Genomic DNA, 17497 nt, shown 5'->3' on the forward strand with positions numbered 1-17497 from the left:
TCTTTGTGGTTGCTGCCAGCTCTAGGGGAGTGATTTTCCTGCAGCCCAGAGGGTCTGTGCCTGGAGTTTGGCTGCACCTGAGACTCTGCTTCTCCCCTGGGAATAGTGGAGATGGGAATTGCCTGTGTGATTTCTAGTTCAGGAACCCTGTGTGCCATTTGTAGGGCAAGCCCAAGACTAACCCCCACCCCAGAGCCTAGAGTCAGCCTATCAAGGGCATATTGCCCTTCCATGCTGGTGCCAATGCCCTGCCAGCTGCAAGGGACCACAAACCATGGAGCCACAGCTGGGGAAGGACAGCAGTGATTCAGGCATTGTGGCCTGAACTTGTTGCAGCCTGAACCCAGAGGCATGGGGTAGTCACGAGTCAGTCCAAAGTCAAATGAGCAGGTGTTCAGGTTGTTTTAATGAGTTGGTGTCAAACAGGGTAGTACTGATGCACTACACAGCACTATGGGTGTTAAACTGTGACCCCAGCACTGGGAGGGATAGGTGGAGCAGCATGATCCTGCTACAGAGGAGTGCCAGGGATGTGATCTATGTTCACCCCTGGGGAGCACCCCGCTCTACCTGCAAAGCCAAGAGCCAGCAGGCTTAGTCACCCAGCTGGCAGTGGCAGGTACAGCCCTCCCTATGCAGACATGGAGGCTAAAAATCCCTGGAGTGGCTTGGTTACTGGGCCTTTAGTTAGGAAAGAGGTGTGGTAGGAGGCTACAGTAAGCTCTGTGGCAAGGAAGATCCCAGGCTCTCCTGCTTGTGGTACAGTGTTTGACATTGCTGCCTGCCCTGGGGCCTGCTGCTTTCACAGCCAGCTCCCCCTTCTTTAGGTGATACTGGAGCAGGGGATGGGCAGGGATTTGCCTCTCTGACCCCGGAGGAGAAAGACAAGCTCTGTGTTGGCTAATCCTATTGTGGGGCAGGGTCAAGGAGGCCAGGCCCTTGCACACAGCAGTGGGGAGGGTTTACTTGGAAAGCCCTTGTTAAGCATGCAGTACGGCTGTGAAAGACATACATGGTCATCTCACTAAAAGCACTATGCAGCACATGCAGGCTAGGTAGGTGCAAACACAAGGTCCTTTCTCCTGCCCCCCAGCTCTTGTTCCTCAGTCAAGGCTCCTCCTCAGAGCATCCTTCTACCCCTCTGAGGGAAAGGCCTTGGTTCTGCAGAGCTGAACCCATCTGACTGGTGGTGAAATGCAGGTGAGGCCTCCTGCGATGGGAGCGCATCCCTCCTTCCTTCCCTTGGTGCTTGCATCAGTTTCGGGGCAGGTTGGGTGGGGGGATTGCTGTGGCAGAAGGCTCCACCCCCCAGATTTCACGGGCATACTCCGTGATGGTTCTGTCACTGGAGAACTTGCCCGAACATGCAATGTTCCTGATGACTTTCCTTGTCCATTCACGGGGATTCTGGCAAGAAGAGAGGCAATGTCTCAGCTGCTCACCCAGCTCCATCCTGGCTTGCAGCCTTGCAGAGCTGGCTGGTTTAAAACACCACTGTGGGGCTGCTGAAGCCTGCCCCAGGGTCCCCACATACTGCAGTGTCCCTAAGGCTCTACTGGAGCACACCCATCCCAGTTACCCCCAGTCCTCCCACTACCAAAGATGCCAGCGGGCATGTCTTACCATGAACAACTGGTCTACTTCCCCTTGGCACTTAATGTAGGCCTCATAGTCTGCAAACACCTTGAACCTGAAACCCAAAGCAGAGTCTGTCTAGGGTTTGCCTTCCAGGCAGGACAGACATCTTCCCATGTGCAGGCAGGACTCCCCCCTGCACAAGGATGATTCCCAGGACTCACCTGTCGTGATGCATGAGCATGTTCACAACATCCTTGAAGCAGCCGGGGTCTCGAGGAGAAAAGAAGCCGCTGCTGATCTGGTCGATGGCATGGCGTAGCTCAGGCAGGCTCTCATAGTACTCTCTGGCATTGTACCTGTGCCCAGCACAGACAGGCTCTAGGCACTGCTTCTCTTCCCTGGGCCCTCGTGTCTGGGGCAGGGAGGGCAGGCAAGGATGTGGGGCAGCTCCTGAGTGAGGGGCCTTGCTCCCAGAGCTGTGCCCATCACAGCACCCTGCTCATGGCTCAGACCAGCAGTGGTGTCTGATACACTTTGTGCCACGTCCCACTCACAGCCACTGTGTTCTGGCCAAGCTGAATCCTTGCAGCCTAAGGCAAGGATCTAAGCCCCTTGCTTATTCCTGCTCCAGAGCTTCTCAGAGAGGAAGGTGTCCCTCCCAGAGAACACGGCTCTTCCTGCCAGAGCTGAGCCCTGCATCCCCCTCTGACAAGCCCTGGTGTGCACCAACCCTTTCCGATCCAGGGCCTCCACATCCTCCACCCGCATGCCAAATATGAAGAGATTTTCTTCGCCTGCCTCCTCAGCCATCTCCACGTTGGCCCCGTCCATGGTACCAATGGTGAGGGCCCCATTCACCATGAACTTCATGTTGCCAGTACCTGAGGCCTCCGTGCCAGCTGTGGAGATCTGCTGAGACAGATCTGCTGCTGGGATCACTGCCAGGTGCAAGAGAGGTAGGAGTTAATCCACAGTGCAGCTCCCCACAACCATTTGCCAGTGGCCTTTCTGACCTTGCCCTCAGCCCAACAGCACAACTCTGGGGCCAGGCTCAGTTTTACCATGACCCCATGCAGCTGCTGCCACTCCCGCATGAAGCTGCCTTCCTGTCCTGTGTGGAGCCTTCAGGCTTTTCCTAGGGGACAGCCAGGCATCCTGCCACAACTGCCTCTTAGGCCAGCCCATTCCTGGGCTCAGCTGGGGCATGCCCAGCTTCTGACATGTGCTTATAGAAGACCAGACATACCCTTCTCAGCCAAGGATACCCGGTAGTTCTCCAGGAAGATGACCTTGAGCTTGTCCCCCACATAGGGGTCGTTGTTGATGACCTCACCAATGGATGTGATGAGTTTGATGATCATCTTGGCCATATGGTAGCCAGGGGCTGCCTGAAGAAGAGCAGCCCAGAAATGGGGAAGGCTTTTAAGGAAGGGAGAACATGAGGGATTCCATTGCGGGGTCCTCACTGCAGTGAGTCTGACCTTCATCTCTGCTGTTCACATGGAATCACAGCATGGTTTGGGTTGGAAAGGACCTTTAAAAGACATCTATTCCAACCCCCCTGCAATAAGCAAGGACATGAACTAGACCAGGTTGCTGGGAGCCCCATCCAACCTATCTTGAGTGTTTCCAGAGATGGAACAAGTAGCACCTCAGGGCAACCTGTTCCAGTGGGTCACCACACTGATTGAAAAAATTTCCACCTTAGATCTAATCTAAATTAACTCTTGTTCAATTTAAAACAACTATCCCTTGTCCTATCACAACAACTCCTACTGAAACATTTGTCCCCATCTTTCTTAAAAGAAACACTGAAAGACTAGAATGAAGTCCCCCCAGAGCCTGAACAATCCTAATTCTCCAGCTGTGAATTAGGAAAACACCCTATTGGGAGGAGAAGTCCTGAGCCATGGGGTAATAATGATGGAACCTTGCTCAGTCCAGTTAGTCCATGGAGGTGTTCCCTGCTGCTGGCTAATCTAAAGCAGGTCCAGCAAAGCCACAGAAAGGGGACAGAACCTTCCCCACCCACCCCCCGAGCCACGAATGCACCAAATTTGGAATGCAGGTTACCTTTCCTCCAATCATAATCGTCCTGGGCACAAAGGATTTGGATGGATTACATCTGATGCCTGAAAGAGAAGGGATCTTCCTTCAAAACTTTTCCAAATTTGAAAGCTCAAATTTGATCTTAAAAAATAAAATTAGAAGTCTTCAGAACTGAAGATAAAACTGGGCAGAGTTTACTGCCTGGATCAGAGGCGGGCTGGGATCTCAGCACACTTCACAAGGACCCATCAACCTTGCAGGACCCTGAAGCCCAACAGACATCTGCTGGAGATGTGATGGACAAAAAATGGCCACAGAATCCTTGGGGATTCAGATCCTTGGAGAACTACTCAAGCCAGAACAATACTAAGCTGAAATGACTTGCCTCTCTTTGGGAATGGGTAGGGGTCCCAAGTATAAAATGGCAAATGGGGTATTAACTTGCACCAGGTCAGTCTTGCCACCTGCAGAACAGGTGTGGAAGTTACCTGGGCTGGAGATTTGGGCTGTGAGCTTTTCCCCAGTGCTCTGTATGACCCTTAAGACACTCTGGAGAGTGTCCCTCCTGGAGAGAAGCCCTGGCATTGAGAGGCTGGGTGACTTACGGTTGTAGAGGGTGATGGCATGCAGGCAGTTCAGCAGCTGCCGCTTGTATTCATGGATTCGCTTCACCTGGACATCAAACATCGACATAGGGTTGATCTTCACCTTGTACTGCTCCTCCAAGTAGGTTGCAAACTTCAGCTTGTTCTCCTGGCAGAAAAATACAAGGATCAATCATGAGTTCCCAGGGCTTGCACCAGAAGTGAGCATTTGCTGCTGGGATGTTCCTGGCAGCATGGTGCTTTTAGCCTTCTTCCCCCAGCCACCTCCACTGCACGTTACCTGCTTGACTTTGGCCACATCCCTGATGAAGGTCTCATTATCAATGAACTCCAGTAGCTTCTTCAGCTGGCTCAGATCTGTGATAAAGCCTTCACCAATTTTCTAAAACAACAAATCAGGAATGTCATTGGACACTTCACCCAGTCCACAACTGCCCTTCCCCAGCAGAGGTGCCACAGTCCCAACTGGGAACTGGAAAAGGGGAGTGTGGCCAGGAAAAGAGGCATGGTTTCTTATCATGAGGTTATATCTCTGTATCTTAAAGAAACCCAGTGGAACAGGTCACTTGCAAAGATTTGGACAAGTCCCCCTCTCTCAAGGAGTTTTAGCAGAAAGAGGGAGGATGTGTGCATGTGTGCCATGGCCTCCTGGCACCTGGAGAAACCAATGGCAAGGACATGAAGATACATTTAATTGCAGGACGATATACAGCCACGGCATGTTGCAGTGTGATGTTAAAACCTGTTCTAAAGGGCCTGGAATATACAAGGGACTGAACTGGGGCTGGGCCTCCATGGGACAAGCTCCTTTGTGCCTGTGAAGCAGAACACTTATCCAGACATGCCGTGGTTGTGCCTTTATGCAGTCCCCACCAGGGCAGGGATCACATCCAGGTTTCTGCAGCTTTTTTCTGGCCAACTCTTTACCATCAACTTTAGAGCCCAGCCAATCTCACACCTACAAGTATCACAGCATGGTCCTTCCAGGCTGTCCCCACAGAGCTGCCAGGTGTCACCCTCAGGGCGAGACCACACGAAACAACCAGAGGGATCATGCTCAGCCCCTCACTTCACATGCTCACCACTCACCTCAGCAATAATGTCAGCCAGTCCTGGGTTGCACAGCAGGAGCCAGCGCCTCGGCGTGATCCCATTGGTCTTGTTCTGAAACTTTTCTGGCTCCAGCTCATAGAAATCCTTGAACCTGGAACACCAGGGAGCTCTGAGCCACCCACCACCACCCACACCTACAGCTGGGCCCCCCCAGTGTGCACTCCTCAGGGCAGGCTCTGTCAATCTCCCTGTAACAGCTGTGATCTCTTTGCTGCCTCTCACCCCTTTTCTCAGCTGAATTGCCAAGAGTTTCGCCAACTCCAAAGAGAGTCTCCCCAGCAATGCAACCAAAGCAGATCAGCTGCCCCAGCTAACCCTTCCCAGCTAACAGGCAAAGCCTAGTGATGGCAGAGGGTGCAGGCCTGGATGTGTCCCAACTCACACTGAGTTCTTCACAATGTCGGAGTGGATGTGGGCCACGCCGTTGACGGCATGGGAGCCAATGACGCAGAGATGAGCCATGTTGATCCGCTTGCAGTCGCCCTCCTCGATCACCGACATCCTCCGCAGACGGTTGATGTCCCCGGGGTACAGAGCTGCCACATGCTGCAGGCGGGGACAGGGGCATGAGTGACACAGCCACAGCACCTAGGAGCACTCCATCCTGAAGCTGGTCACACCAAGACCCCCAGTGTTCCCACACCCTGGGACTAGCCCCTTACATCGAGGTGCATTTGGTTGAGGGCATAAATGATCTCCAGGTGCCGCGGCAGCAGCTTCTCAAACATGGAGACCGGCCAGCGCTCCAGGGCTTCAGGCAGCACGGTGTGGTTGGTGTAGGCACAGGTCCTCTTTGTGATCTCCCAGGCCTGCAATACAGATGACAGGTTAATGCACGTGCACCCAGGCCAAGAGCGAAAAGGAAACCCCACAGGTCCTTCCCCTGAGAGGTTCACTATGGTCCTCCCAGCTCTGCTCACCTTGTCCCAGTCTACTTTCTCCACATCCACCAGGATCCGCATGAGCTCTGGTACGGACAGGGCAGGGTGGGTGTCATTTAGCTGAATAGCCACCTGCAACACAGACTTGCTGGTCTCAGTTCTGGCAGTGACAGTGCCCTGCACACATGAGGTTGGGCTAAGGGTCAGCCCCAAGCCTCTTCTCACAACCCACAACCAGACACCTCTCAGTACAGGACATTTCTCAGAAAGACATCTCTCAGCTATTAAAAATTTTCAATTTTTGCTCCAAATAGCAAATTTTTTTCCCTGGGAAAATAGGCCTAGAGATCATCTGTTTTACAACTGAAGTTGCCAGGATGTTTATATAAATGCCCCCATTTAGTCCTGAGCATCCTGCTCTCCCTCATGAGAGGCAGGTGTGGCTGAAATTCCCTCAGTGCCTCTGCCCACGGACTCACCTTGTCTGGGAAGGTTTCAAAGCACGTTCTCACAGGGTCTCGGCAGCCGAATTTGGAGGACTTGAAGCGGCGGATGATATCTTGGAGGGTGGCAGCCACCACAAAGTACTCCTGCTTCAGCCTCAACTCCTTGCCTTCAAAGAACTGCAAGTATGGTCACCACATCCATCAGAGCTGCAGCTGCCATCCCCACCTGGCAGCCAAAGCTCTGGAGATGCTCGTCTCCACCCCGAGGGGCTTCACAACAGGCTTCCCATATTTGGCTCCTCATCAGGGCAAATGTGGTTGTTTCTCAGATGTCTCTGATGTGGACAGCAGCTGTAGGGACTCATAAGCGGCTTGGCATCCCAAACAGCTGCTTCGAGAGAGAGCAACAGAGCCTGCCCCATCCACTACCCCTATAGAGCCAGCACAACTCCCTCCCTAATGGCAAAATCCTTTGCAGGGTTTTTGGACAAGGATTTTGAGCTTTCTGCAATAGCCAGAAGTGTCTCTGGACACACCAGCTGCCTCACACACACTGTGCTTTGTGCTGGTCTATTTAAAAACACCAGCAGGTTTGATAGGATGTGGGGTAAAGTGCAGGGGATTTGCTTTTCCAGCACAGATGCCAATCCATGACTAGATATGAGGGCTCTTCCCTTTTGGACCCAGAGCCCAGTGAGTGCTTGGCCTGGGACAGCCCTTGCAGTGAGAAATCCCCTGAACTGGGGATGGAAATAAGTCCTCACTGTGTAAACCAGCAACTGCCTTGAAGTCAAAGGAGTAATGTCTTCCCCTCCCTGCAGCACAGAACAGAGCAGCTACATCATATGGGCCACACTCTTAACTGCCAATCAGTCAGCAAAGACCCTCTGGAGCCAGCAGAGCCATACCTGTTCCCTGGGAATTATAGGGACAACCTATTGTATTAATGCAGAGCAACAAGCATCACATAACCATGGCCTTCCAGTGCTTGCAAACAAGGAGATACAACTGCAGGAAGGATGATTCTGAGAAAGAGAGGCAACCAAGTCACTCACATTATCATTTGGGTACAGGACTCTGGATATGTTTTCTGCTAGGTTTCTGTCCAACACTGCCTCGATGTAGTCACCCATATTGACTGCAGGAAGAGAAATACACACAGCACTGAGGCAGCTGTAGAGATTCAGGCAGGTCCCTGACACCACACTTTTCCCTCTTCTCTTGTAGAGAGGTTTTTTAACAGGAATATTCAGGCTGGTATTAATGGAACAGGATGGGAATGTACATGTGTGAAAGGCACTAGAGTGACGGGAGAAGACAGGTGGGTGTCCTGGTGCATGAGGGCTCTGGAAGCAGTTGAGGAGTAGTGTGATCCATGGATGTGCACACAGTGCTATGTTTTGGAGATAAACACAAAACAGGCCAGAAGTGAAGTGCTGTGCCAGGTGTCATGCACAAAGGGACAACTGTGTCCAAGCCTGGCCAGAGGAGAGGCAGTAGAGGGACAGCACTTACACTCCTGGAGGTTGAAGTCATTTGGTGCCTTAGCAGACCAGAGTCTCATGGTGTTCACAGTGTTGTTCTTGTATCCAGGCACTGGGGTGTCGTAAGGCATGGCAAGGACAACCTGAAAAATACAGTCTGGTTCCCCTCTGGTTACAGCACAGTGGCCTCAGAGAATATAGGACAGTGGCTGAAACTACTGCAGGGAGAATCTGGAGGACAAAGACAAGTCCTGGCTGTGGAAGGAATCTCAGCTCACTAAAATGCACTTGCTGAGCTTCACAGACTTCCCTGCTGCCATGGGCACTTCCACCAGCTACTGAGAAAGCATTCATTGATTCACTGGGGGAGCAGAGATGTCTGGAGCTTTACTCACCAGCTTGACTTTCAACGCCGTCAATGAAATGCAAGAGAGAGTTGCAAGAAACCTGCTGACCTTCCTGTAGCAACTGGAGTAGCTATCAGAGCACTGAAAGCACTCTCACTGTGATTCTGTCTGTGCTGAGTGAGAGCCAGGGCAGCCTGGACTTTTGTGTTTCCATCTAGGATTAATGCCACCGCCTGAATCTTGCCCATCAACCTTCTGCAACCTGCCAGAACCAAACCGTACAACTGCTGCACCATTTCCAGAGCCATGCACCCAATATTCAGGGTTTGTTGAACCTGCCTGGATAACTCCACTGAGATCTCTAGCACCTGAACTGAACATGAGTGTGAAACTCATTGTGCAGTTTGCAGATGATGCTTAAGCCTCAGGAGGCTGCACACATGGCTACAAGGGAGTAACCCAGTTCACACAGCAGGGAAAATCTGGGAAGATCAGCATGTTGGTCCTGAACAGCCTCTTTATGCTGGCATAAGCAACACCTCCCCTCTGGGGAGAATAAGCAAGAGCTCAGGCTCTCCAAGCTGCTGTTACCAGCTCCGAACATGGAAGCAGGCAGGGAGTCTGCCCAGGGACTGGGGCACACATCACATGAACTCAGCCATGCTATATTTGGAGACTGCATCTTTGGCTTTTTTTGAACCTTTCCAACTTGTTCCCTTAGCAGCACTAACTGAAAACTAACCTCCTTGTAGGAAGCAGTGTTTGGGATTCCTGGAAACCCCAGACTACCAGTAGGATCAGAAGAAAGGCATGCTGAAATGCAATGGCACTTGGTCGCCAGATGGATGCCTGCTGCACTTGGGGACCAGAGAGCTCTGGCATAGCACCTCCAAAATGTTCACTGTGCTGGGGCTGTGGTGTTGAACCCCTGCACTGTTATCCTGGCAATGGACTAGGTCACTGCACAGCTTCTGACAACCAGAAATAAAATGTTTTGTTTCTCCTCTGAGCAGGCCCAGGTGACTCTCTAGCTGAGCTTCATCTCTTGGTGCTGAAGAGAATGGCTGGGTTCCATGACTGTGAGTTCCTCAGATTAACTGAGCTGGTTCATCAGGCTGAGAGACCGCTGAACATTATGGAAACAAAGCTAGGTCATCTTCAATCAAGAGAAATTGGCTTTCCTTCTTTCCTCCACCCTGAGCAGTGCTTACAGAGGAGAGGCTGAAGCATCTCCAATCCTTTTAATAAATCCATGCCTTCATTAGCAGTGACATGGGAATACACCTATGATGCAGTAGCCTGAACAAGCACTAGCTCCTGAAGTACAGCATTACCTCCTCAACTGTGGGAGAGGCTGGAGGAGTGTCTGTGCTCCATGATGCCACAAAACAAAGCCTTCCAGGCAAACTGGAGACTGGAATCCACACCTCCAGCCTTCCCTGACAGCATTCTGCCCATTGGGCTGCTCTGGGAAAGAGCAACTTGTTCTCATAATAAGAATTGAACACCCACAGGATTGCTCCATGCCCCTGCACAACAGCAGCATCAGAACCACCTGAAAATCAATAGGGTGTGAGTGAGAAATGGCCAGAAACAGCGTGCAAGGATCCTACAATTCTCCTCTAACATAAATCCACGCAAGACTGTGGGGCTTTGCCCTGGAGATCAACAGATCCCTCCTTTTTCTCAAATCCCGCTGCAACAATTCAACAAAAACTTTTATATCCCCAAACTCTACAAGGTACAAAGTCACCTTTGTAACTGCAAGAGTAGCAGAGCGAGTTTGGGAGAGAGAAACAAAGCCTGAAGCCCTCAGGCAGCCCAGGTTACCCTGCCTGGCCTTCCCCAGCCCAGCAGGGAGACAAATGGTAGTACCTGGGTGTCGATCCACTTCACCCCCTCAGGAGTGTGTTCAACACGGCCGTAGAAGTGCACGGGGAGCATGTACTCGGGGCGAGCCTTCTCCCATGGGTTGCCATAGCGCAGCCAGTCGTCCGCCTCCTCCACCTGCAAGAGGCAAGCTGGGCTCAGGAGCGGCTTCAGGAGCAGCTTCAGGAGTGGCTCATGGCTCCACTGAAGGCTGAACATGGCTCCTTGAAGGGAGACCGGCTTAAAAGCAAAGTTTTGGCAAGTTTTGCTGAAATCCATTTAAAAATGGATATGCAGAGGCCTCTAGAGGATAGCTGGGCTTTCCAAAACTTGGATGAGTGCATCCCAGCTGGTATAAATAAAATAGCCTCTATGGAGCTTTAAGGTTTAAGCCATCCAAACTGCAGAGACCACAGCACTCCAGGCCTTTACTGCCAGTTTGACTGTGGATATCGTGGAATATGTGGGATGTGGCTCCCAGTGGCGCTGTTCCTGGCCACAAGCCACACCCTGTAAGCCAGGCCTTGTTAACTGCTCTGCCCTCTGCCAAGAGAGGGCTTCTCTTCTCAGCTCACAACTGTAGCAATGGGGAAGTGAATCCATCAGAGCCACCCAGGCTGGTGTTATCCAGAGATGCTTTGTGCCTCTATGAATTTCTCTGCTGTGGGGGGAGGGACTTAAAGGAAGGGGGAGATAGTGGGACAAGGAGGGGCAAGGCAAGGGGGAGGGCCACAGCCCTGCATGCCACCATCCCTGTTCTTTTTTAAGAAACATGAAGTCAAATACAGGGGAAGCTTTCCCCTCCCTGTTTTCACCATTTATGGGGCCTAGCATTGCAGCACTGCAGTTTCTTTGTGGAGAAGGAGGAAACAACAACCTTCAAACCTCTCATGGTCCCTGACTTATGGAGTGGTATTTTTAGGGGAAAAAGACACTTTATACACCAAAGCAAGGTGAGTCTCCTAATGAAAACCATTTCCAGCCACACACTAAGGAAAACTGCCAGCTGGGGCAGTGTTTTAGCCTATTTTCACTGAAAAATTGTATGATCACTAATGCTACGGGAAAAATCCCTGTTTAAGCCCTGTCTGCCACTGACTGGGGAGCCCATAGGAGCAGCAATCACCCCAGGTACTTGCCTATGCTCCATGTGACCAAACACATCCTCTGCCAGACACCTTGAGATATTTAGGCACATCTCCATTCTTAGTCTCACTGCTTTGCTGACTCACTGCCAAGTTGGATGGGACTCTGGGGTTATTGCAGCTGCACTGTGGATATCCAGGCAGGCAGACCCCTGGTCTCAGCCATGCCCTGTGGCTCAACTCCCACATCATCTTGCCCAGTGATGGACTCAAATGCCCAGTTTAGCAGCAGCTCAAGGCACTGCAGTGCCTTTTACATTCAGGCCTTGTCAGTAGCATCAAAGAGAGGGAGAAAGAGGGACCTGAGTTTGCCAAGTACCTGCCAGCCATCAACAATCCTCTGGTTGAAGATCCCAAACTCGTAGCGGATGCCGTAACCATACGCTGCCAGCCCCAGTGTGGCCATGGAGTCCAGGAAACAGGCTGTAAGAGACAAAGGAACAGGCTGAAGGATCCAGGAAATAGGTTGTAAGGGTCCAAGAAACAGGCTGTAGGAGCAGAGCACTGGCACTCTGCAAGGAACCTCACTCCTCGCTTGCTGCATGTGCTACAGTGTGCTGTGCATGGAGATGAGGAGCTGCCACATCAGTGCTGCTGGAAATGTTTATTACTCAGAGAAAACTCATGTGCAGAAGGGAGGCAAAAGACAAGTCTGCAGCAGGACTCTATGCACATCCTGCTGAGCGACCACAAACCCCCAGAATTGTTGGTCACCAAAACCCCAAATCCAGCTTTGCTGCAGTGAGAGCTCTTCTAAACTTGTCTTGCTCTAAGCTTGTCTGCCCAGTAAAGCAGAGCTTCTGACCCCAACCTGCTGCACCACCAGGTACTTAACTACTATTGCTTCCAAAAGAAACCCTTCCAGCCCTCAATCCAGGCAGATCTGGTAAAGATCAGCCCCAGCATTTACTTTGTGCTGGGGAGCTCTCATCTCAAGCTGTCCCATGGGACAGGCAGACTAAAATAGCAGCCAACAATTTGCCTGTGTGAGAGCTGTTGAGTGCCTCTAAGTGAGAGGTTTCACAGGGAGGTGAGGAGAAAGGCTCCAGACAGCCTCTTCCAGCCACAACCCTGCTGCACTGTGGAACACACACCTACAGCTCCAGCGTGCTCTCATTAGGGAGGGGATGTTTCTGGCCAGCCAGGAGCAGGCAGGAGAGTCCCACACTGCTGAAGGCCTGTGGGGCAGATGCCAGTGGTGAGGTTGTGACAGCCACACAACCTTTGGTCTCCATGCACTCTGCACGAGGTGGAAACTCCCCTCACCCTGTATTACCTGCCAGGCGGCCCAGGCCTCCATTTCCCAGTCCAGCATCTTCTTCAATTTCTTCCAGCTCCTCCAAGTCCAAACCCAGCTATTGGGGAAGAACCACGGCAGAGCATGTCACCAATAAAACCCCATGTCCTGAGCTGCTCTCCACAGGAGGACACACACATCCCAAAACCACTGAGAGAAATTAAGCCCATAAGGTCTCTGCATCCCTCCCCATAAAGCATCTCACCAGCCCCTAGTCCTTGGGCAGCCCAGTTGATTGGAAAACAATTCAGCCCATCACCAAATGTCACTTTCCCATGAAGGTTTCCTCAGAGACTTCAGACAAAACACTCATGCCGTGGCAGCCCCTCAGGTCAGGATGCCCTTTGACCAAACTTGACATTGGAGACAATTTGGGGGGAATGGTCAAACCAGTGTGCAAAGGACACCTGAGTCCTGCCTGGGTATGGGAGGTCATCCCTCTGCCCATGGCCATTGGGTCCTTGAGGAAGGTCATAGTCAGGCTGGCAGCAGTGACTGCAGCATTTACCATCACTCTGTGCTTCCCACATCCTACCCAGCCTGCCACAGAGCTTCTTGGCTGCAGTCCATGGCTGGAAGTGGTTGCCTGCATCTCTTGAATCATTTGTTCTATGGCCTGGTGGCCCCTGCCAGATGAAGGCTAAGGCTGCCAGCAGCAAGGACTCTCCAGGAGTCCAGGGGTGAAGACTCTCAGGGGACAGCTCTAGCTCATCCTGGTGCCAGGGGGCACAACAGGATGTCAAGCCAATACCATGGCTGTTCCCCAAACTGTTTTCCCAGCACTTCAATGATCTGCAGCAACAAGATGGGCAAGCCTCATGCACAGAGTGCATGGGGACACAAAAACTGAGACAAATTCTCTCAGTGACAGAGCCATGCTGGATACGAGACCTTCAAAAGCAACCTGGCCATGATGAGTTCCACATGCTGGAGGCTACAGCAAGGGAAGCCTTGGCATGCTGGGCCAAATCTGCACTTAGAAAGTGCAGAAATCTTGCACTTGGAGGGTGCTCCCTGAAAAAAAACAGCCTGCCCTCTGAGGAATAATACCTCAGAGAGAAAACAGGTGCCTCCCTGGAATCCCTTTCCAATCTCTTGGCAGGGAAAGTGCTTGCCAGGATGTTTCAGCAGCAACTGTAGTACCTCATTCAGAGAGACAGTGAAGTGCCCAACTTCTGCTAGAAACATGGATTAATCTGGTGGGGCAGAGGGAGGGGAGAGGAGAAGCTAGGAAAAATAAAAGGTTTGGGTGAAAAAGCCAAAACCTCACATTCTGTCAGAAATGGTCAATGTGCTGTTGCAGAGGTATCTTGCAAATAACCATGTAAGTAAATAACAGTGGCATCAGGTTAGTGATTGCCTGTGGTTTTTTCCAGGTGGAAATCACCTGAGGACATTTTACTTCAAGCTAATTATTTCCCTCCTTTTTCCCTTCCCACCAATCAACTTCTACCTGGCAGCTGATGTGCCTGGTATACCTCAATGCATGAACTGTAATTTGGTGTTCTGCTGCTCTAGTCCCAGTCTATCCCATTATACTATATCTCTCATGATGATAAACCATCATCTCTCCTACTAATGGAAAGCTTTTTGCAGCCTGTGACTCTTATGCCATTTAGAATACTGGGTGTTGTTTTCAGTGTACACTTCTGGGTTCTCCCATTCACTACAGGGAAATGGTGGTTCGGAAAAAATGTACTCCAGCTCCAAGGAATCCCAAGGCCCCCCCATTGTCTTCTCTAGGGAATGAAAAGTACTAAGAATAGTCCAAATAACACAACCTTCTCAGGTGAAGCCCTGAGAAACAAAGATACTCAGCCATTTGTGTGGAAAAATTTAGCCTCAGGGAGACCCTGGTACCCCCAGGACTTTACCTGGTAGATGGCTTCATCACAAGCATTCTGCAGGCCCAGGTTCACCATGGTGTTCTGCAGAGTGCGACCCATGTAGAACTCCAAGGACAGGTAGTAAATGCGCTGGGGAGGCAAAGCTAGATGCTTACACACAGCACAGCACTTTGCTTTCACCAAAGCTGCTTAAAATCAAGAGCAGACTCAAGCATTTTCCAAAGTAGGGATATCTTCCCAGACTGGCTTTTGGCTCCTGCTTCTGAACACCACGCACCAGAGTTGTTTGTCAGAAGAATTTCATGCGGGACGCTTGCCAAGCCTTCACCACATATCTCCCTGCCAACAGCCTTCTATAGAAAAATCTCGCTGCCTGTTAAGTGTTTCCCTAATTAACTCAGGGCAAGTATTATCTAGGATGCTGAATGATATATTTATACACTGTTAGGCTCATCTGAGGTGATGTTTACGCTGGGCTTTTAAAGTTTTCCTAGGCTGAAGCTGATCCAGTCTCCCAAAAGCTAGAGCAAGCCCCTGCCCCATGTAGGCCAGCTGGGCTGAGGGCCAGCACCTTCCTGCGAGTTTCCAGCACTCCCATCTCATGGATCCTCCTGCTCACCCCAGACTGAGTTTTACTCCTGTTTCACCCTGTTGCACAAGTAAATTGTCCCCTAGGCAGCAGGGTTCCTGGCACAAGTGTGCAGTGACCTCCCAAGTTTGAGGGGAGCTGTGTTTGTGCTGCAAATGCTAACAAAATCCTGTTTGTGGGACAAGAAACAGGCTGTGCAAACTTTTACACTCACTCAAGTTTCATCACTATGGATATTTTTGTAAATGAACTGGAATTCTTAACAGAAAAATAACCTGCCTTCATATTGTGCTTTCCTTTGAATCTCCTTCCACTGCAGTGTGGATCTTTTCCTGCTAAGCAGCAGGATTACCCACTCTGCCACTTCTGCTGGGAGTCTGAAAGGGTCAGTCTGTTCCCTGGGGCTCATCAGATCGAAATCATTGACCACAAGTGCTCTGCTCCTTTCAGTCTCCCACAGGGGCACATTTCTAGTGAAAATCTAACGGTAGAGGACAGTAAACAAACTCACTTCAGGCTCCTCTGAACCTTTATGGGACCTGTGCAATCCCTTCTGTTGGTGTTGCAATATAGATCACGCCACAGATTTGTCTGAGTTAGGACAAAAGGGAGAGTTCCGTGCACCAGTGTAAGTCCCAGTGCACATGCAGCCATTCTGCCATGAAAGTGCACTTTGTTTCTTGTGTCAAGGCAATATTCATAATCTTGGGAGAAGAGCTGACTCAGGGAGGTGGCTGCTTGCACCCTGGGGAGGTAAGTGCCTTTCTCAGTACACACCTGCTCTCTGTAACTCTCCAGCCAAGTACTGGATTTGGTCTGTATTCAAAACTATTAAGTCTGAATTACGTCTTGCAGCCCCCAACATCTCCAGCATCACTGTCCTGACTTGGCAAGCAGGAGGAAGCCTGGGGTTTGGTGACCTGGGAGAGCTTGTCTGGTTTTCACAAGGCAAGAAACTCCTCTCCAGCCTCAAAGCTGAGCTGCCTGCATGTTCTGCAGGAGTATGTCAGGACACAGCTGTGCTGAGCCATGGAGGTGATGATGCCCACAGGGGACACCACGGAAGCAGTGTGAGTGCAGGACGTGACTGTGCTGGAGTGTGCAGAGCTGCTGGCAGCAGCAAGGCCCATGCAAGGACCTGCTCAGAGCGGGACCGCAGGGAGACACAGCTGTGACAAGGTGCAGGGGAACACAGTTATGGGGGTGTCTGAGGGGTGATAATGCTGCAGCAAAGTTCAGTGGAACAGGACTGCAAAAGACTTTGTGGAGACAGTCACGGCGAACTGCACAAGGCATATGGCTGTGGTGATGTCCATGGCGACACAGGCACGGCAAGATGTGTGTGAGGGACACAGCTGAGGCAAGGCTCATGGGAACACAGCCACGCTGAGATGCATACAAGGGACACGACCATGCTAATGCCCCTGGGGGCACAGCCACAGCAGGGTTCGCGTGAGGGACACAGGCATCGTGATGCTCGCAAGGAAGAAATTACAGTGGAAAGCAGGAGGGGTCCCACAGCCAGGCACATGCAAGGGACACGCAGTGACACCTGCCGGGTGACACCTTTGGCGAAGGCTGCCCAGCCGCCCAGCCCCAGCCCCTCGTCCCGCCGGGCTCACCTTGGGGTCCCGCTCGTAGTAGTGCTGCTGGGTGCGGATCCAGCGGCCCACCAGGTGGTCGCGCACCGTGTGGGCCAGCGCGAAGTAGTAATCGCGGGGGGTGGCGACGTTGCGGTCCTTGACGAGGGTGAAGTGAAGGTGGCGATTGAAGCTCTTGCGCACCTCGGCCACGTCCCCCAGCCCCGCGATGCCCCGCACGCTGATCTGCTTCCGACGCTCCCCGTCGCTCAGCGGTGCCGCCATCCCGCTGCTGCGGCCGCCCCGCCGGCTCTGCCGCTGCCGAAGCCGGGCCGGGGCAGGGCCGGGGCCGCCGCGCCTGCGCCTCCTCCGCCCGCGACGAGGCGGGACCGGCACCGCTGCCGGGGCGGGCCGAAGGGGACCGGGAGGGCGACTGGGGACTGAGATGGTGTAGGGGTTGGGATGGCACCGGAGGACTTGGCTGAGAGGTCAGGGATGACGTCACGACAGTGATTTCTCATCCCACCCCCCGTGCGGGCTCTGGCGCTAAAAGCCACCCCCACCACCACGTTCTGATTTTAAATTGGGGGTTTATTGTCGGCACAGCGAGGTTCAAGTGTCCCTGGTACGCCGAGCAGGCTGCCGTGTTGTGTACTGCTGCCCTAAG

The 17497-nt window shown here is 52.1% G+C and overlaps 1 protein-coding gene across 1 annotated transcript; it reads right to left on the reverse strand.

Annotated features, from left to right (window-relative positions):
* Positions 1–386: 386 nt before the first annotated feature.
* LOC306811547 (glycogen phosphorylase, brain form) lies at positions 387–17194 on the reverse strand. The gene is made up of 20 exons (XM_079325368.1): positions 16873–17194; positions 14689–14790; positions 12794–12872; positions 11837–11940; positions 10379–10510; positions 8188–8299; positions 7728–7810; positions 6706–6849; positions 6266–6358; positions 6008–6154; positions 5728–5891; positions 5322–5436; positions 4513–4614; positions 4233–4380; positions 3652–3710; positions 2825–2966; positions 2309–2516; positions 1800–1934; positions 1624–1690; positions 387–1407 (listed from the first exon to the last, which is right to left on the reverse strand). The coding sequence occupies exons 1-20, from the start codon at positions 17113–17115 to the stop codon at positions 1255–1257; spliced, it is 2532 nt and encodes an 843-aa protein (XP_079181494.1). The 5' UTR covers positions 17116–17194; the 3' UTR covers positions 387–1254.
* Positions 17195–17497: the final 303 nt, after the last annotated feature.

This window comes from Erithacus rubecula (genome assembly GCF_903797595.1).
Source record: "Erithacus rubecula genome assembly, chromosome: 2".
Classification (NCBI taxonomy): Eukaryota; Metazoa; Chordata; class Aves; order Passeriformes; family Muscicapidae; genus Erithacus; species Erithacus rubecula.